The following is a 17,983-nucleotide window of genomic DNA, read 5'->3' as shown; positions in this document are numbered from 1 at the left end:
GTGAAGGTCAGAACTGTCATTATTACGCAAATATTAAATCTATTATACTTAAAGCTAAGTTATTCTAGACTGTGAGATAAGTTTATTTTTTGGGAGAACTGGAGATGGCACCCAGAGCCTCATATTCACTAGGAGGCAATCAACAGCTCTACTACTTGAGCCACACCCCCAGCTAGGACTTATTGTAGTAACAGTGTACTATTATTATTATGCTATTTATAAAGATAATGAGTTGAGGTAGCTCACACCTGTAATCCTAGCTACTCAGGAGGGTGAGATCTGAGGATCAACGTTCAAAGCTAGCCCAGGCAGAAAAGTCCGAGAAACACTTATCTCCAATAAGCCACTAGAAAACCTAAAAGTGGCACTGTGGCTTTTTTTTTCTTCTGCTTATGTGGTGCTGGGGAACTGAACCCAGGGCCTCATGCATGCAAGGCAAGCGCTCTACCACTGAGCCACCTTCCCAGCCCTGTGAGACTCTTATTTCTAGTAAACCACTAGAAAACTGGAAGGGGCACTGTGGCTCAAGCAGTAAAGTGCTCGCTGTGAGCTGAAGAGCTGAGGGACAATGCCCAGGCCCAGAGTTGAAGCCTGATGATTGACGAAAAGCAAAGATAATGAGCTGGGCCCCAGTGGCTCACACCTGCAATCCAACAGAATTATAGTTCAAAGCCAGTCCAGGCAGGGAAGCACATGAGACTCTTATCTACAATTAACTACCAAAAAGCCAGAAATGGAGCTGTGGCTCAAAGTAGAGTACTAGTCTTGAGCAAAAGAAGCTCAGGGATGGTGCCCAGGCCCTGAGTTCAACCCCGAATGAACACAAAATAATTTAAAAATTCTATTTTTAAATTACTAAGTCTAAACTTTGAATTACTAAGTCTAAACTTTGAATTACTAAGTCTAAACTACATTACTTAGGAAAAAAACAAAGAAATCAATCACTGTGTGAGTTACCTTTGAAGAACTCTCCAGGGTAGTCTGGAGGTGGCGACACCATAGGAGAATCCAAGTTGACAATGGATTTCATGACAATTTCTAAAGCGTTTCTTCCATACTATTAAAAAAAAATCAAAACACAATTTCAACATTTGGAAACGCTTCAATCACATCACTGAGGTGTGGCTCAAGTGATAGTGTGCTGAAAACAAAATAAAAACTACACCCAAAATTCATGAGCAGCACTCTCCATAATCATCATGTATTTTTATACTTCCAACCTTATGCCTCTGCACAGACACTCAGTAACTCAGCAACATTACTTCTGGGAATGCACACCGGATGCACTCTCTGACATCTGTTCTGTTACTTCTGGGAATGCACACCCGACGGCACTCCCTCATATCCGTTATATTTCTTTTTCCAAACAAAAAGCTGACTACATTGCATGAAAATCTGATCTACATGCACAAAACTAAGATATTAAACCAAGACCAGAATCACAGAGGCAGTTTTGTTTGAAAGCATAATCACACTCACTTGTTATCACCGAGGACAGTACACATCTCCACAAGGTTACAGACATTTAAGGCCAAAATGTACCTTATTATCAAAGTTGAATCTGCTCAGGTCTCTAGATTCTGTAGCTCTTCTATCACCATGTGTAAGCGCACCCTTGGCAAAACACAAAATTTCTGACTAAGGGTCTAGTCCTTTCATAAGCAATCAGGTAACACAGATTATCTCCAACACCCATCTACTATAACCACAAAACTTACCAAACTCTCAAGTCTTTTAGCAACAATAGAAGCAAATCTTTGCTCTCCTGCCAATTCAGAAATCAGAAAGACATATTCAGGTGCAGTAACTTGATTTGATCTGTGAGTTCTTCCTGTAAGGACAATTTTTTAGATCTCACTAATTGTTTTCATTAGGTAGAAATATCTTAGCATTGACATCAATTGTTCTACAAACAATATCCTTAGAAATGAGGGGAAATTAATTGGCATGTAACGTTTTCAATAGTGCCACAAAAGAACACCACCAACAGTGATGGGACGTAGCTACGGGCACAGCGACATCCCCTCCAAGAGGAGCAGAGCCTGTGTGGAGCCGTTAGATGGGATAGCACAGCTGCTGCCACTACCCCAGTACTGTTTCATGACAATGTTGCTCATTCACAGCATGCTGGGTTCTCAAGGTAACAGGAGCATGTCAGATGGAAGGACGTAGCAATGCACCTGCACTTGAGTCACCAAGGCTGAAACCAGACACTACCAAATAAAGATTCTCACAAGAAGCCTGGTCTTGGATAAAATGCCAGGAGAACCACAATAATCCCATGAGACATCTTATACAATTTTAAAACAGGTGACAAGATTCATAATGCACTATGTGTTACAATGTTTATTAAAGAAAATCTCAAATACAAAATTTATGATTTTAAGGAAGGTCTCAATACCGAATTGTTGGATCGCTCTATCAGCACTCCACGGTAACTCCAAAGTCATATGAACTCTTCGCCTTTGATTTTTAGCTCTCCGATCTGCTTGCAATGAAATACCTGAGCTGGCAGCTTCTGAGATGATAGCAATATTCTGTTTCAGATTTAAGAAGAAAAAAAAATCATACATGTGGAAGGACAAGCAGGACAATGCCATAAATAACCTCCTTCAGTAGACTTTGGTATGCCAATACCAACCTTTTCCTCCCTTCAGTACTAGGACCTCCAATGTCAGTTTAGTATACAGCTGCCCAGAATCAAGATAGCTGTCCTGTCCCCCTTACTAGGGGTGTGGGTGTGTGTGCATGTGTGTGTGCCTGGGCGCTGTCCCTCAGCTCTTCAGCTCAAGGCTAGCACTCTATCACTTGAGCCACAGCACTACTTCCAGCTTTTTCTGCTTATGTGGTACTGAGGAATTGAACCCAGGGACTCATGCATGCAAGGTAAGCACTCTGCCACTGAGCTATCTTCCCAGCCCACTCTGGATACTCTTGAATCTCATTCTAGACTAACATCTAGATGACAATGTATGTCATGACACTGTGTTTTTATATTGATTAAAAATTCAAGTTGGGGGTTGGTGGCTCACAGCTGTAATCCTAGCTACTCAGGAGGCTGTGATCTGAGGATCGGATCAAAGCCAGCCTAGGCAGGAAAGTCCATGAAACTTTTTTTTTTTTTTTTAGAAATAACTTATTTATTTATATCATTATTACTATTTTTTTTGTCTGTCATGGGGATTGAACTCTGAGCCTGGGTTCCATTCCTCAGTACTACATAAACACAAAAGGCCAGAAGTGGCGCTGTGGCTCAAGTGGTAGAGTGCCAGCCTTGAGCAAAAAAAGCTCAGGGACAGTGCCTAGGCCCGAATTCAAGGTCCAGGTCTGGCAAAAAAAAGAAAAATAAAAAGGAAAAAAAAAGGAAGAAAGGAAAAAGAAAAATGAAGAAAGGAAGAAATGAACAAGAAAGAAGGAACTAAGAAGAAAGGGGCCTAATTTGGACATTCAAATGAAGACTCTTATCTCCAATAAACCACGAAAACCAAAAGTGGCACTGTGGTTCCAGTGGTAGAGCGCTCACCTTGAGCTGGTAAGAGCTCCCAGACAGTGCCCAGGCCCAGAGTTCAAACCCCACAACCAACAACAAAAAGTAGATACAAAAGTTCTTCAAGGCTGGGAAGGGAGGTGAAGGGTAAACAAAGGAGGAGGCTGCAATGCTTGGTAAGAAATGTATGCATTATCCTGCCCATGTAATTGTAACCCCTCTGTACAGTATGTTCTCAAATAAAATAAAATTAATTTAAAAAAAAAAAAAAGTTCTTCAAACTATGCAGAACCACATTCAGGTCTATACGTAATATTACATTCAGTATATGGTAGGATTTTAAATTCAGATTTCTCAACAGGCACACATCATTAGTTTTCTTTGTTGCAGTGCTGGAGATTGAACCTATGACATTAGGGGAATCCTTTGAAGGCTTACTCTAAAGCATCTCAGAAAAATATACCTTATCTCCATCCATAAACCTCTGTTTTTCGGTAATATTTAGTATTTCAACAGGCACATCAAGTTCAGATCGTGATTCATAAGAAATGCTTCCATCGTCGTTGCTCACTACTCGCCCCTTTCGTCCAGTCATCTGAAAGCCAAACAGCAGGACTCAGTTTCAGTACTAAACTAAGGTGTAGGAAACTTGGGTGATGCACCTGGCACTGGGTGTATAAAACACTGCAATAAGAAAAGCTAAGAAAGCTGGTTGCTAGTAGCTCACGCCTGTAATCCTAACTACTCAAGAGGCTGAGATCTGAAGATCTCAGTTCAAAGCCAGCCTGGGTAGGAAAGGCCATGATCACAAACTGGGGCATGGTAAGTGTAGCACCCAAACAGAGGCTCAGAACAAACTCTCACAAAATAGGCTTGAGATGATGACTCAGAAGCTTAAGGATGGTAACTAAAGCACAATGAGGGCAATAAGAACCACCAGAGGAAATTCAACAGTTATGTGAGGACATTCAAAATACCATTATTCTTTGAGGTTTAAGTAAAATTTCAAAGTGGCAAAAATGCTACCAAGAATAGCCATCCCTTTAATAGTCAAACTTTTTACCTCAGCAACGTTCTCAGGGCCACCCAGTTCATCAATAAGTTCATCCAGGGTATTAGGAGGGAGGTCTTCTGCTAACTTTTCTAGTTTATCAAGCAGGTCTTTCTTCATCTGTTGGGCCCTTTCCACAGCATCCTGACTTGTTATAAGGCTATTGGTACTGTTGGTGTTACTGTTAGCTAAATAAGAATGCATGTTAAAAATCAGCACAAGCACAAACATCTTGTATCATTTAACGGTACACTTCAAAGATAAACCTAGTTTCTACATAGATACCTGGTGCACTGTTAGGAGCAGGTGAGATGACTGGTGTGGATGAAAAACTAGGTCGTTTGGATCCAAGACCTGATGCTAATAAGGCACTTTGAATAGAATCTGGATCTATACTTTTCTTCTTTTTTTTATCTTTGCTTTTTTTGTGGTCTTTTCTGATTAACCAGGGATCTGAAAGTAAAGAGGTATATATTTGTTACTTGTTAAAACACATGGCCTCAAAAGTGATCCTTCATTTATTTTATTGTTAACTAATTTAATTGTAAGGTCATCACCAACTTTAGTAGAAGTGTGTGTGCCAGTACTGAGAGGTGTCCCTGACTTTTTCACATTAGGCTGGCATAATACCACTTGAGCGGCCATTCCATTTCTGGTTTTTTTGGTGGTTAATTTGAGATATGAATCTTACAGACCCCTCCTGGCAAGGTTGGCTTTGAATGGTGTTCCTCATTATCTCAGCTTTTTAAGTAGTTTAGGATTATAGGTGTGAGCCTCCATTCCAAGTTTTGAGGTAAAAATAACTATACAAAGCTAGGTAGCAAGGGCTCATGCCTTACTGCATCTGTTTGGGAGACAGAGATAAGAACTGTATGCAGCCTAGGGCCAGCCCTGGATAAAACCAAAAGAACCTATCTGAAAAATAAAGCAACAAAGGTTGGGTGTATAGTTCAAGTAGCAGGGAACTTGCCCATCAAGGATGAGGTCCCCTCCAGAGCTCAGACTCCAGAACTGTCCCAAAGTGTAACGGAACAAAACAAATGGCCTTCAAAAGAGGATCTGGCCAGGTGTCAGGGGCTTATGCCTGTAATTTTAGCTGCTCAGAAGGCTGAGATCTGAGGATTGAGGTTCAAAGCCAGCCCAGGCAGTGAAGTCAGTGAGACTCCTATCTTCAACTAGCCACTGAAAAAGCCCAAAGGGAGGCTGTGGCTCAAGTGGTAGAGTGCTTTAGCCTTGAGCTCAAAAGCTTAGGGAGAACACGCAGGCCCAGAGCTCAAGTCCCAGGACTGGCAAAAATATAAAAACTAAACCATAAGGGGCTGGGAAGGTAGCTTAGTGGTAGAGCGCTTGCCTTGCATGCCTGAGGCCTGGGTTCGAATCCTCAGCACCACATAAGCAAAAAGAAAAAAGCCAGAAGTTGCGCTGTGGCTCAAGTGGTAGAGCGCTAGCCTTGAGCTGAAGAGCTGAGGGACAGCGCCCAGGCCCAGAGTTCAGGCCCCAAGACTGGAGCCCCCCCCCCAAAAAAAAAAAACAAAAAAAAACTAAAGCATAAAAGGCTCAAATCTTCAAAAGGCAGAGACAAGCCTCTTTACTTAGAATTTGTATAATCATTTACAATACACATTAAGAGAAAAGTTCAATACTAATGCCCCCAGCCAAGGAGCTGGGGGGCCCTTACTTTGTGTGTGCAGCACCGCAAATCCACATAGTAACTCACCATCCTCATCGTCTTCACTAGACTCATCTCTAAACGGGTTAAAATCATCATCATCCCCGGAGCTCATGTTTTTAGAGCTCTCATAATCACTTTCTTCATTGTCAGAGGCATCAGACTCACTTCCACTGTCATCAGAACTGCTACCAGCAAGACCACCCACTTTTCGTGCTTTTTTTGCTTCTCGAGTTATTTCTTCACCTATCCTCCGAGCCCCAAACAAGAGTCCACCAGGAAATATGAAGGAAAAGAAGACATATTTAGTTCATAGGTTACTTCACATGAGAAGTGCAGAGGAAAGTATTTATACATGTTAACAATAAATACAATTCAGAAATAAGCAATAACCTTTTGGATTGCCCTAAGTACTTGTTAAGCTCAAAGTTCTCCACAGAAAAAACTTGGGCTGGGAATGTGGCTTAGTGGCAGCCTACTTGCCTAGCATGCATGAGCCCCAGGTTCCATTCCTCACTACCACATATAAACAGAAAGAGCAAGAAGTGGAGCTGTGGCTGAAAGTGGTCAAGTGTTAGCCTTAAGCAAAAGAAGCTCAGGGACAGTGCCCAAACCCCAGGACTGGCAAAAAAAAAAAAGAAAAAAAGAAAAAAAAAGAAAAAAGAAAAAAAGAAAAGATATTTAAGTACACTACCATGTAGTATACATCTTACAACAAATCAAGACAACAGATTTAAAACCACCCCTGGCCCCGTAATTCATGCTTTTTTGGTTGTTGTTGGTTGTAGGGCTTGAACTATGGGCCTGGCCACTATCTCTAAGGTTTTTTGCTCAAGCCTAGTGCTCCACTACTTTGAGCCATAGCACCACTTCTGGTTTTCTGGTTGTTAAGTAGAGATAGCGTCTCACAGTCCTAGCTCAGTTCCTGGTCTATTTTCTTTTTTATGCATTGTTCGTAAGACATGCGATCCTGGAAACATTCCTTAACCTCTTATTCTTTCTATGCTTAAATTTTCTGTCTATAAAGCTGAACAAAATAACTGGGAGCTCCATGCCTGTAATCCTACTACTCAGGAGGCTAAGATCTAAAGATCACGGTTCAAAGCCAGCCCTGGGCAGGAGACTGAGACTTTTTTTTTTTTTTTTTGGGGGGGGGGGGGTCCAGTCATGGGGCCTGAACTCTGGGCCTGGGCACTGTCCCTCAGTTCTTCAGCTCAATGCTAGTGCTCTACCACTTGAGCCACAGTGCCACTTTCGGCTTTTTTCTTTTTGTTTAATGTAGTGCTAAGGAATTGAACCCAGGGCCTCAGGCATGCAAGGCAAGCGCTCTACCACTGAGCCACCTTCCCAGCCCTGAGACTGAGACTCTTATCTCCAATAAACCACCAGAAAACCAGAAGTGGTGCTGTTGTGGCTTAAGTAGTAGAGCACTAGCCTTGAGCTGAAGAGCTAAGGGATGGCATCCAGGCCCACAGTTCAAGCCCCACGACAAAAAAAAAAAAAAGCTGAAAAAATAAGAACTAATCTCCTAAGGATCTGTAAGTTGGTCAAAATGATTCAATGTGTAGCTACTGTAGGCTTCCCCAGTGTGCCAGCACCAGTGAACTGTGCCAGTTTTAATTTAAAACACAAGTACCACTCACCTTTCCGCTTCTTTATTTTATTTTCTTTACAAGGACTATCTCTTGGTGAACTGTTGTTGCTTGGAGCTGACAGATCAATTCCTAGCAAACTATACAGTTTTTTCCTGTCTGGAGCAGGGAAATGTTTTTCAATGAGTGACTGAAGCACCCCTCTGTTGGAGAAAAATAATAACAGTTACTGGCTCACTGGATAAAAGAAAAATTGCATATAAGAGTTTTACTGGAGGGCTGGGAATGTGGCTTAGTGGTGAAGTGCTTGCCTAGCAACATGAAGCCCTGGGATCGATTCCTCAGTACCACACACACAGAAAAAGCCAGAATTGGGGCTGTGGCTCAAGTGGTAGATTGCTAGGTTTGAGCAAAGTAAGCTCAGGGATAGAGCCCAGGCCGAGTTTAAATTTAAGGATTAGCAAAATAAAAAAATCTTACTGGATATCTTTCCTTTTTTTTTTTTTTTGGACATAGGGCTTGAATTCTGGGCCTGAGCGCTGTCCCTGGGCTTTTTCACTCAAGCTAGTACTCTACCACTTCAAATCACAGCATCACTTCCAAAGTTCTTGAGGTTAACTGGAAATAAAGAATCTCACAGAATTTTGTGGCCAGGCTGGTTTTGAACCATGATCCTCAGATCTCAGCCTCCTGAGTATCTAGAATTACATATATAAGCCATTGACACCCAGCTGTACTGGATATATTTCATTAAGAGAAATATAATTTATTCAATCTAAAAAATACTATAACCCAGCTCAACTCATTTGTAATTTTCTAGGCCAACCCTGTCTGAAATATAATATAAGCCAAGGTACATATGCAATTTTTATTATTTTTAGAAACTATATTAAAAACTTTCAAGCTGGTGCCGCTGGCTCAAGCCTATAATCCTAGCTACTCAAGAGGCTGAGATCTGAGGATCGAGGTTCAAAGCCAGGCCGGGCAGGAAAGTCCATGAGACTCCTATCTCCAATAAACCACTAGAAAACTGGAAGTGGAGCTGTGGCTCAAGTGGTAGAGCGCTTGCCTTGAGCTAAAGAGCACAGGGACAGCGCCCAGGCCCAGAGTTCAAGCCCCATGACTGACCCCCCCAAAAAAAACTTTCAAAGAGAACAGAGCATATCACAGCACATTACTATAGTTGCAGCCACTTTGAAACCTGGAGTGAAAATGTCAAAATGAGTTCAACACTAGCCTGGGCAATATATTAAGCCCCAATCTCATAGTAATAGATCTGAAGATCATGGTTCAAAGCCAGCCCAGGTAGGAAAAGTCCGTGAGACTCTTATCTCCAATTAGCCACCACAAAACTGGAAGTGGTGCTGTGGCTCAAGGTTGTAGAGCACGGGCCTTATGCTGAAGAGCTCAGGGACAGCACCCAGGGCCAGACTTAAAGCCAAACAACCACCACCACCACCACCACCAAAATAATAATAAGCAACAAAATATACGTGAAACCCAGCTGGGCACTGGTGGTGCCACTGATGACTGTAATCCTAGCTATTCAGGAGGCTGAGGATCTGAGGATCATGGTTCAAAGCCAATCTGGGTAGATAAAACTGAGAGCCTCCTATCTCCAATGAAACACCATAAAAGTGGAACTATGGCTCAAAGTGGTATAGCACTAGCTCTGAACAAAAGGAGCTTCGGACAGTGCCCAGGACCTGATTTCAAACCTTATGACTGAAGGAGGCGAGGTGAGCTAGGGCGGGGAGGGGGGGAGGGGGGGATTAACATTCCTCCTCTTGAACTGGTTTTGAATTATGATCTTTTTCAGTTGTGGGTCCTGAACTGTGGGCCTGGGCACTGTCCCTCACCTCTTCAGCTCAAGGCTAGTGCTCTACCACTTGAGCTACAAGACCACTTCCGCTTTTTCTGCTTATGTGGTACTGAGGAATCGAACCCAGGGCCTCATGTACGCAAGGCAAGCGCTTTACCACTGAGCCACCTTCTCAGCCCCTCGTTTCTTATTTCACCTTAAAGTAAGGTTTTTGCATTTTTAAAAAAAAATGATACTAGGTATTGGACCTGGAGTGCTGTACCTGCTAGACAAGCATTTTGTCACTGAGCTACACCCCAGCCCTCTTTGCAACATTTACCCTAGCTGACCATGTACTTCCTGCCTCTAACTTGAGCCATTTGCCAACATATCCACTATGTTTTTCACTCTTCCAAAGAAGTTTTCAATTATACAGGCAAGAAGTAGTATGATGGTAAAGGTTGTGCTGATAATTTTTTCTACTAGAATTCCAGCTTTAAATCTGCTAGTTACGTTTATAGAGTTGGTTATACTGGAGTGCACTGGATTTAATGTTCTGGAAAACATAAAACTGAAACTACAATTAAAGCACAGTACTGTAGTTCCCAATAAATACATTATCAAGTCCTTCTATCAGTCCACGTGCTTGTTAATATGGACAAAATGTTGAACATTTCAGTATGATATCTTTCTGCACTATTGCTTCCTGATACACGATTACACAAGAAAGCACAGACTGCAAAAACTCAGACACAAGCTTTTCTTCCTTTTTTTTTTTTTTGGTGGGGTTTGAACTCTGGGCCTGAGCGCTATCCCTGAGCAATTCAGCTCAAGGCTAGTGCTCTACAAACTTTGAGCCACAGTGCCACTTCTAGTTTTTGAGTGGTTTATTGGAGTTGAGTCTCATGGGAACTTCTTTTTCTGGGCTGGCTTTGAAGGGCAAATCCTCAGACCTCAGCTTCCTGAGTACGAAGGATTATAGTTGTAAGCTACTGGCACCTGGCAGACAAAACCTTTTCTGCTCAAGGGTGGCACGCTACCACTTGAGACAGAGCTCTACTAATGGCTGTGGTGGTTAAGTAGAGAACGAGTGTCACAGGCTTTCCAGCCCAGGCTGGCTTTGAGTTACAATCCTAAAATCTCAGCCTCTAAAGAAGTTAGCATTATAGGCATGAGCTACCAGTACATGGCCAGAAAAGCTTTTTAGTAAGTGAATAAAAATTTCACCTCAAGGAAATAAATAAATAAATAAAATAAATATAAAAAACCACAAAATTAAAACCTTACTTGGCAGTTGAAACAAAATCATTTAGTTCTCCTCCACCCTCTTCCAAGGCTTCTAAAGTTCTAGCTTCTCCTGTAGACTGCAGACCAATTACAACACACTAGAGGAGAATATGTTGATGGGAAATAAAGAATAATAAAAACACATTTCAAGTATTTAGTAAAAACCATTTTTTAACCAATTTCAAAGAATGACAACATTAAACCATATGTATGCTTCATTTATTATATTTAAGATATATGATGCAACAAAAACTTAAGACTAGTTTATAATAATATGCATAACTAATATCTCACCCTCACAAAGGATGTTTTAGTACATACATGTTTACCAAAAACCAACTTTAAGGTCAAATGCACAGGAAACCAGTGTTGGCAGCTATGGATGACCACATTAAACAGATGCTGCTTATTCTCTCAATTTTCTAAACGTACTTTCTATCTACATTCTCAAAAAAGTGTATTTAAAATCTTATCACATTATTATGTCTACAATTAGCCTTTAGGAATACCAGATTAAAGCTGGGCATCGGTGGCTCAGGCCTATAACCCTAGCTACTCAGGAGGCTGAAATCTGAGAATTGTGGTTCAAAGCCAGCCCAGGTAAGAAAGTCCATGAAACTCTTATTTCCAATAAACCACTAGAAAATGAGAAGTGGTGCTGTGGCTCAAGTGGTAGAGTGCTAGCTTTGAGCTGAAGAGCTGAGGGACAGTGCCCGAGCCAAAAGTTCAATCCCCATGACCACAAAAAAAAAAAAAAAAAAAGAAAGAAGAAAAAAAGAAAAAGAAAAACACCACTCTCATAAAAATCTGAATTTTCTTAATGTGTTCTTCCAACTTACTTTTCCATTCTTGATTTCTTCTCGGGCAAGTTGCACAACCCTTTTAACTTTGGATGCTATGCACAAGTACTTGAAAAACCTTTGGTGAGCAGACCAGAACTGACCCCACATGGACTTCTTCATCCGCTGTTCAGCATCCATCAAATCTGCAGCTTGCTGAAACCGCTCTCTTGCAATGACCCACTGAAGACATACAGTCCACATTTTAGGCATTTCATCTTTGAATTCAGTTATTTAGAACTGACCCATGATTCAGTCTACAGTAACTTAGTAACTCCCAGTGCATACAGTTATCTCCAAATCCTTACTATCTGATGCAATTTTTGAAAAATAACATGTGAATGAAACAAAGGGTGCTAAGCATGAATTATTCAATAAAGCAAAACGGTAATTTGGGTTTCACAGCAAAAATGCATCCTGACACTATAATGGACAAAACTAAAAGAAATACCTTCAAAACATTAAAACATTAGGAATTTCCAAACATTTCTCACCAGCTTCACTGCTTTGTTATACATTTTAACATAGCTCTGTGAAAGAAGAACTTCCTCGATTTTGAAGGTCACTCCGGTAAAGCTAAGCTGTCGAGCAATGTACATGCCTCGGAGTTTCATGTCCATAGCAACTATCTCCATGGCACCAACACCTCTGAATAAAATTAAAACACACAGTAACGATCAATAAATAAAGTAGGACTTGAACACAAAATGACAAGAGTTTTGGCAGGAACATATCTCTTAGACTGCTACTGAGAACAGAGTGCTTTACCTGCGCTCCACTGCTTGAATGAAATCACTGAATTCTCTAAATGGAGTTCCTTCACCCCATATTCCAAGACGGTTCATATAGGCCATGTTGCGAGGTTCAGAAGCACCTGGAAAATCCCCCAATATATTATAGCTGCAAAAATAATATACACATACCTTTTTAATTAGATAACTAACTCACCAGTGGCACTAGCGTAGACAACTCTGGCCTTTGGCAATTTGTTCTGAAGCTCTAGAACTGCCAACCCTGTCTTGGTTGGTTTTGAAGAACCAACAGGACATAAGTTTTTTGCTTTATGACACTCATCGAACACTATCTGTAAACACAGAGTTAAGGAGTAGTGTCTGCAAACTTTCAAGAGCAGTCAGCATTTCCCTGAAGCCTTCAGGTTGCATTTTTTTTTTTTTTTGGTCAGTTGTGGGACTTGAACTCTAGGCCTGGGTACTGTCCCTGAGCTCGTCAGCTCAAGGCCAGTGCTCTATCACTTAAGCCACAGCGCCACTTACAGTTTTCTGGTGGTTAATTGGAGATAAGAGTCTCAGAGACAGCCGGGTGCTGGTGGCTCACGCCTGTAATCCTAGCTACTCAGGAGGCTGAGATCTGAGGATCGCAGTTCAAAGCCAGCCCGGGAAGGAAAGACCGTGAGACTCCTATCTCCAATAAACCACCACAAAAACCGGAAGTGGCGCTGTAGCTCAAGTGGTAGAGCGCTCGCCTTGAGCTGAAGAGCTGAGGGACAGCACCCAGGCCCAGAGTTCAAGCCCCACGACTGACCAAAAAAAAAAAAAAAGAGTCTCAGAGAGGGGCTGGGAAGGTGGCTCAGTGGTAGAGCACTTGCCCTGCATGCTCAAGGCCCTGGGTTCGATTCCTCAGCACCACATAAGCAAAAAAAGAAAAAAGCCGGAAGTGGCGCTGTGGCTCAAGTGGTAGAGCACTAGCCTTGAGCTGAGGGACAGTGCCCAGGCCCAGAGTTCAGGCCCCACGACCGGACCCAAAAAAAAAAAAAAAAAAAAAGAGTCTCAGAGAATTTCCTGCCAGGGCTAGCTTTGAACCCGGATCCTCAGATCTCAGCCTCCTGAGTAGCTACTAGGATTACAGGTGTGAGCACCAGCGCCTGGCTGTTTTTTTCTTTGGATCATACACATCCATCTTTCCTCCGTTCTGTCTTTTCTCATTTAGGATCTGAGATACCCACTGACTTTGATACCTCTCTGCCTATTGGATTCTTTAGATCTAATGAATCAGTCCAGCACAGATTATTTTGATAAATTCTATATACAGTACATAATTGGCCAGAAATTTAACCAGTATCTGAATCTTCGCATGGGAAATGAATAATCAAATCTCCCCATACCTTTTTTTTTGTTGTTGGATGTGGAGTTTGAACTCAGGGCCTGGATGCTGTCACTGAGCTTTTTTGCTCAAGACCAATGCTCTACCACTTTGAGCCAGTGTCACTTGCTGTTTTCTGATGGTTAACTGGAGATGAGTCTCATGGACTCTCCTGCCCAGGCTGACTTTGAACATGATCCTCAGATCTCAGCCTCCTGAGTAGCTAAGATTACAGGCTTTAGCCACCAGAATCCAGCTTGCTAATGTATTTTTTTTGGTGGGGGGGAGTCATAGGGCTTCAACCCAGGGCACGGGAGCTGTTCCTGAGCTTGTTTTGCTCAAGGCTAGCACTATATCACTTGAGCCACTGCACCACTTCTGGCTTTTTCTGTTTATGTGGCACTGAGGAATCGAAACCAGGGCTTCATGAATGCTAGGAAAACACTCTACCACTAAGCCACATTTCCAACTGCCTTGCTAAAATTTTCTAACGCAGGTACTTAATACCATCTTCTATGTGCCAGATATAAACAGAGTAAGTTACCAGGCCCCTGGAACTATAATCAGTTACATGCTCACTCCACACAATTTATTCACAGTAGAATGGAAGTTTTTTTAAAAAAAAAAGAAAGAAAAGAAACAGCAAGTTAAACTCAATGCCAGGACAATGACCTTGCCAGGTTCAAGACTTAAGGTTAGAGAACACACATTCATTTATTAAAGGATACAACTCCATCGAAGTCATCACCACACCAGTGTAGAAGTTGTTTTAATCTAGTTTTATATTTACCACCAGACTGACTTTCACCAATAAGGGAAGAATAGGTAGCAAAAATAACACCCTTTTTCACACTCCCATTATGCTTGGAAGAAATTTTTCCATATTTAAACTGAAAAAAGGAAAGAAGAATTTAATTAGTATGTTTTTCTCAGAAACATTCTGTAGCATGACTTCTTAACTAGGTATTCTCATGACAGGTTAGAAAAGTGACAATGACCCCTAAAAAGACCAACAACATTTCCTATATATGTATACACAGAGAACCTTGCAGTACAAGATGCAGTTTTCAAAGTCTCAATAAAAATTTACTAGCAGGGCTGGGAAGGTAGCTCAGTGGTAGAGCGCTTGCCTTGCGTGCGTGAGGCCCTGGGTTTGATTCCTCAGCACCACATAAGCAAAAAGAAAAAAGCCGGAAGTGGCACTATGGCTCAAGTGGTAGAGCGCTAGCCTTGAGCTGAAGAGCTGAGGGACAGCACCCCAGGCCCAGAGTTCAAGCCCCACAACCGGACCAAAAAAAAAAAAAAAAAGAAAGAAAAAGAATCTAAAAATTTAAAAATCAAACTCTCCTGTAAGTCACAATACTTGTTCTACAAATGTTTATGTGCTCTTATTATATGCAAAACATTATGGTTAAATTGAGGAATATGTAAAAAATTATAAATAGTTAACATGCCCTTTAATTAAATTTACTTTTAATTTCTGGGATTTTTCCCCCCCAGGCATGGGGCTTGAACTCAGGGTTTGTGCCCTGTCCCTGAGCTTCTTTTGCTCAAGGCTAACACTCTACCACTTGAGCCATAGTGCCTCTTCTTCCTGCCTTTTTGGTGTATATGTACTGAGGAGTCCAACCCAGGGCTTCATGCATGCTAGGCAAGCACTCTACCACTAAGCCACATTCCCAGCCCATAATTTCTGAGAAATTTTAAAAGAGTGAGTTCTAGCCCAAGCAGGAAAGTCTACGCGATTTTTATTTCCAATAAACTACTTAGAAAAAGGTGGAAGGTTCGCTGTGGCTCACGTGGTAGAGTACTAACAGGGAGACACTAAAAGGTATGTCAGTTTTATCTAGACAAGCAAGAATAGGTGAACAGTATGTCAATAGAGGTTTGTTAAGTGAACATTAAACTACTAATAATCACAAATTGTTTTAGACACTCGACACTCATTTTCTTCCCCTATATGAAACTTTTTCCACATGAAAATTGTAGAGATATTTAAACCCATTAGGTAAACAAATACAGGGAACAGACTCCAAATCACAGTAATTCTTTATACAATTAACAGTATTCAAGTGCCTAATGATAGTCCAATTCTAGAAGGGAAAAAAAAGACTGAAAAATAATTCCATTATAAGAGGGACACTTCTTATCTGTCTGCCAAAACATCAGCACTGCCTAGCATGATATTTGGCATAAAGTAACCTTCACATCAGCAGAAATATCAAGCACTGGCTGGCACAGATGACTCACGCCTATAATCCTAGCTACTCAGAAGGCTGAGATCTGAGGATCGTGGTTCAAAGCTAGCCCAGGCAGGAAACTCCATGAGATTCTTATCTCCAATAAACCACTAGAAAACTGGAAGTGGCGCTGTGGCTCAAGTGGTAGAGTGTTCATCTTGAGCTGAAGAGCTGAGGGGTAGTACCCAGGCCCAGAGTTCAAGCCCCACGACCAACCCCTCCCCCCCCAAAAAAAAGAGCTGAAGGAGAGCACCCAGGCCCAGAGCTCAAGCCCTATGACCGCCAAAAAAAAAAAAAAAACACCTGCTGGACTTCCTGTCGAGAAACTCACTTAACCCTCACCACAACTGTACAGTGGAAACTGACTCCATCATGAAGGCATCAATACTGAATGGCCAACTCAACACAATGCAGCTCATACCTTATTTAATGAATGGACTAAAATGTTTTTTGCTCCAATATCCCTCAAATCTCTTTCAGCATCATACTTTAAGTCATTGGAAACACTAAACCTGAAATTTAAAAAATAAAATTACATCATTCTACAGAATTCAAGAATAAAGCCAGGTCTTCACACTTTAAAAAATACACTGGGGCAGGGCGGGGCAGGGGGAGGGGGAGGGGAGGAGTGTAGTCATGGAGATGGGAGGGCAGGGATGGTAGGGGAAAAACAAAAGAGACAGAAGCCAACACTTGATAAGAAATGTACTCATTACCTTGCTCATGTAATTGTAACCCTCCTCTGTACAGTATTCTCACAATAAAAAACATAACCCCTTCTTACAATTCCTTAATAATAATAACAAAAATATGCTTAAACCCATTTCCACATGATGAAGTATGTACAAAGGAAAGTCCCTGGCACTTACCACAGGGCTCTTTTCCTACTCAACAAGTAATTTTCATAGATGATCCCTGCTATTGTCCTGCCTTTCCCTACACCAGCACCATCACCTATTAAGAAGCCAGCACGATCTCCATTAGGCAGGAATGTTTCATGTTGCTAAAAAAGAAAAACTGGTAATTAATCCTTCATAGACATCAATTCATCTTGAATATACAGTTTAAGAATCATACTGATACCGCTTTTACATAATCGGCATAAGATTTGGTCTTTTCTGAGTATATTGGTGAACTTAAAGCCTTACGCTTACTCATCTTGTTAACTCACTCAGGGGGCACTCTACCACTTTGCCTTCAGCCTGGCTTTTTGCTGGTTCTTTGGAGCTGGGGTCCTAAGGACTTCACTAACTGGTCTACCTTTCAACTGCAGACCTTCTGATTTCAGCCTCCTGAGTAGCTGGGATTACAGACATGAGCCACCAATACCTAGCCAAGTAAAAATACTATGTGAGCTAAAATACTATGTGAGTAAAAATATTATGTGAGCTAGAGTTAGATCAGTTGTTCTTGTCATATTCCATTTCTGTAAAATAAGTAATGACCTAAATAGCCAGCTACCCACTATAATATATGATGTAAGTTGCATTTCATTACATAAAGTTTGAAAAGAATATGGAAGACTCTTCACCACTTGTCAATAGCTTTTTAGTACATGGCACTTTAGAGGGAAATATATGATGCCTGTATACCCAGCTGGAGCCGGGTACCGGTGGTTCACACCTGCAATCCTAGCTACACAGGAGGCTAAGATCTGAGGATCGAGGTTCAAAGCCAGCCCGGACAGGAAAGTCCATGAGACTCTTATCTCCAATAAACCACTAGAAAACTGGAAGTGGTGCTATGGCTCAAGCAGTAGAGCACTCGCCTTGAGCTGAAGAGCGCAGGTACAGTGCCTAAGCCCAGAGTTCAAGCCCCACAACCAAAAAAAAAAAAAAAAATCACATCCAGCCGGGTGCCAGTGGCTCATGCCTATAATCCTAGCTACTCAGGAGGCTGAGATCTGAGGATCTCCGT

General features: G+C 41.6%; 1 protein-coding gene across 5 annotated transcripts in view; it reads right to left on the bottom strand.

The window, feature by feature from the left end:
- Window positions 1-17,983, bottom strand: part of Sbno1 (strawberry notch homolog 1) — a 52,016-nt gene that overhangs the window by 13,011 nt on the left and 21,022 nt on the right. For all 5 annotated transcript variants that reach the window (XM_042668932.1, XM_042668933.1, XM_042668934.1 and 2 more), the window contains 17 exons: window positions 16,936-17,069; window positions 16,488-16,578; window positions 14,555-14,716; window positions 12,675-12,810; window positions 12,495-12,600; window positions 12,221-12,374; window positions 11,727-11,909; window positions 10,888-10,985; window positions 7,851-8,002; window positions 6,256-6,453; window positions 4,824-4,991; window positions 4,551-4,726; window positions 3,951-4,082; window positions 2,402-2,537; window positions 1,719-1,831; window positions 1,543-1,614; window positions 958-1,057 (listed from right to left, as the gene is read on the bottom strand). In XM_042668932.1, the coding sequence (XP_042524866.1) occupies window positions 958-1,057; window positions 1,543-1,614; window positions 1,719-1,831; window positions 2,402-2,537; window positions 3,951-4,082; window positions 4,551-4,726; window positions 4,824-4,991; window positions 6,256-6,453; window positions 7,851-8,002; window positions 10,888-10,985; window positions 11,727-11,909; window positions 12,221-12,374; window positions 12,495-12,600; window positions 12,675-12,810; window positions 14,555-14,716; window positions 16,488-16,578; window positions 16,936-17,069 (2,311 nt within the window). The remainder of the gene's footprint in view (window positions 1-957; window positions 1,058-1,542; window positions 1,615-1,718; window positions 1,832-2,401; window positions 2,538-3,950; window positions 4,083-4,550; window positions 4,727-4,823; window positions 4,992-6,255; window positions 6,454-7,850; window positions 8,003-10,887; window positions 10,986-11,726; window positions 11,910-12,220; window positions 12,375-12,494; window positions 12,601-12,674; window positions 12,811-14,554; window positions 14,717-16,487; window positions 16,579-16,935; window positions 17,070-17,983) is intronic.

The sequence above is a fragment of the Dipodomys spectabilis genome, unplaced genomic scaffold (assembly GCF_019054845.1).
Source record: "Dipodomys spectabilis isolate Male_0828 unplaced genomic scaffold, ASM1905484v1 ptg000480l, whole genome shotgun sequence".
Taxonomy (NCBI): Eukaryota; Metazoa; Chordata; class Mammalia; order Rodentia; family Heteromyidae; genus Dipodomys; species Dipodomys spectabilis.
Note: the sequence above shows the minus strand (reverse complement) of the source record. Positions and strands in the feature narration are given on the sequence as shown.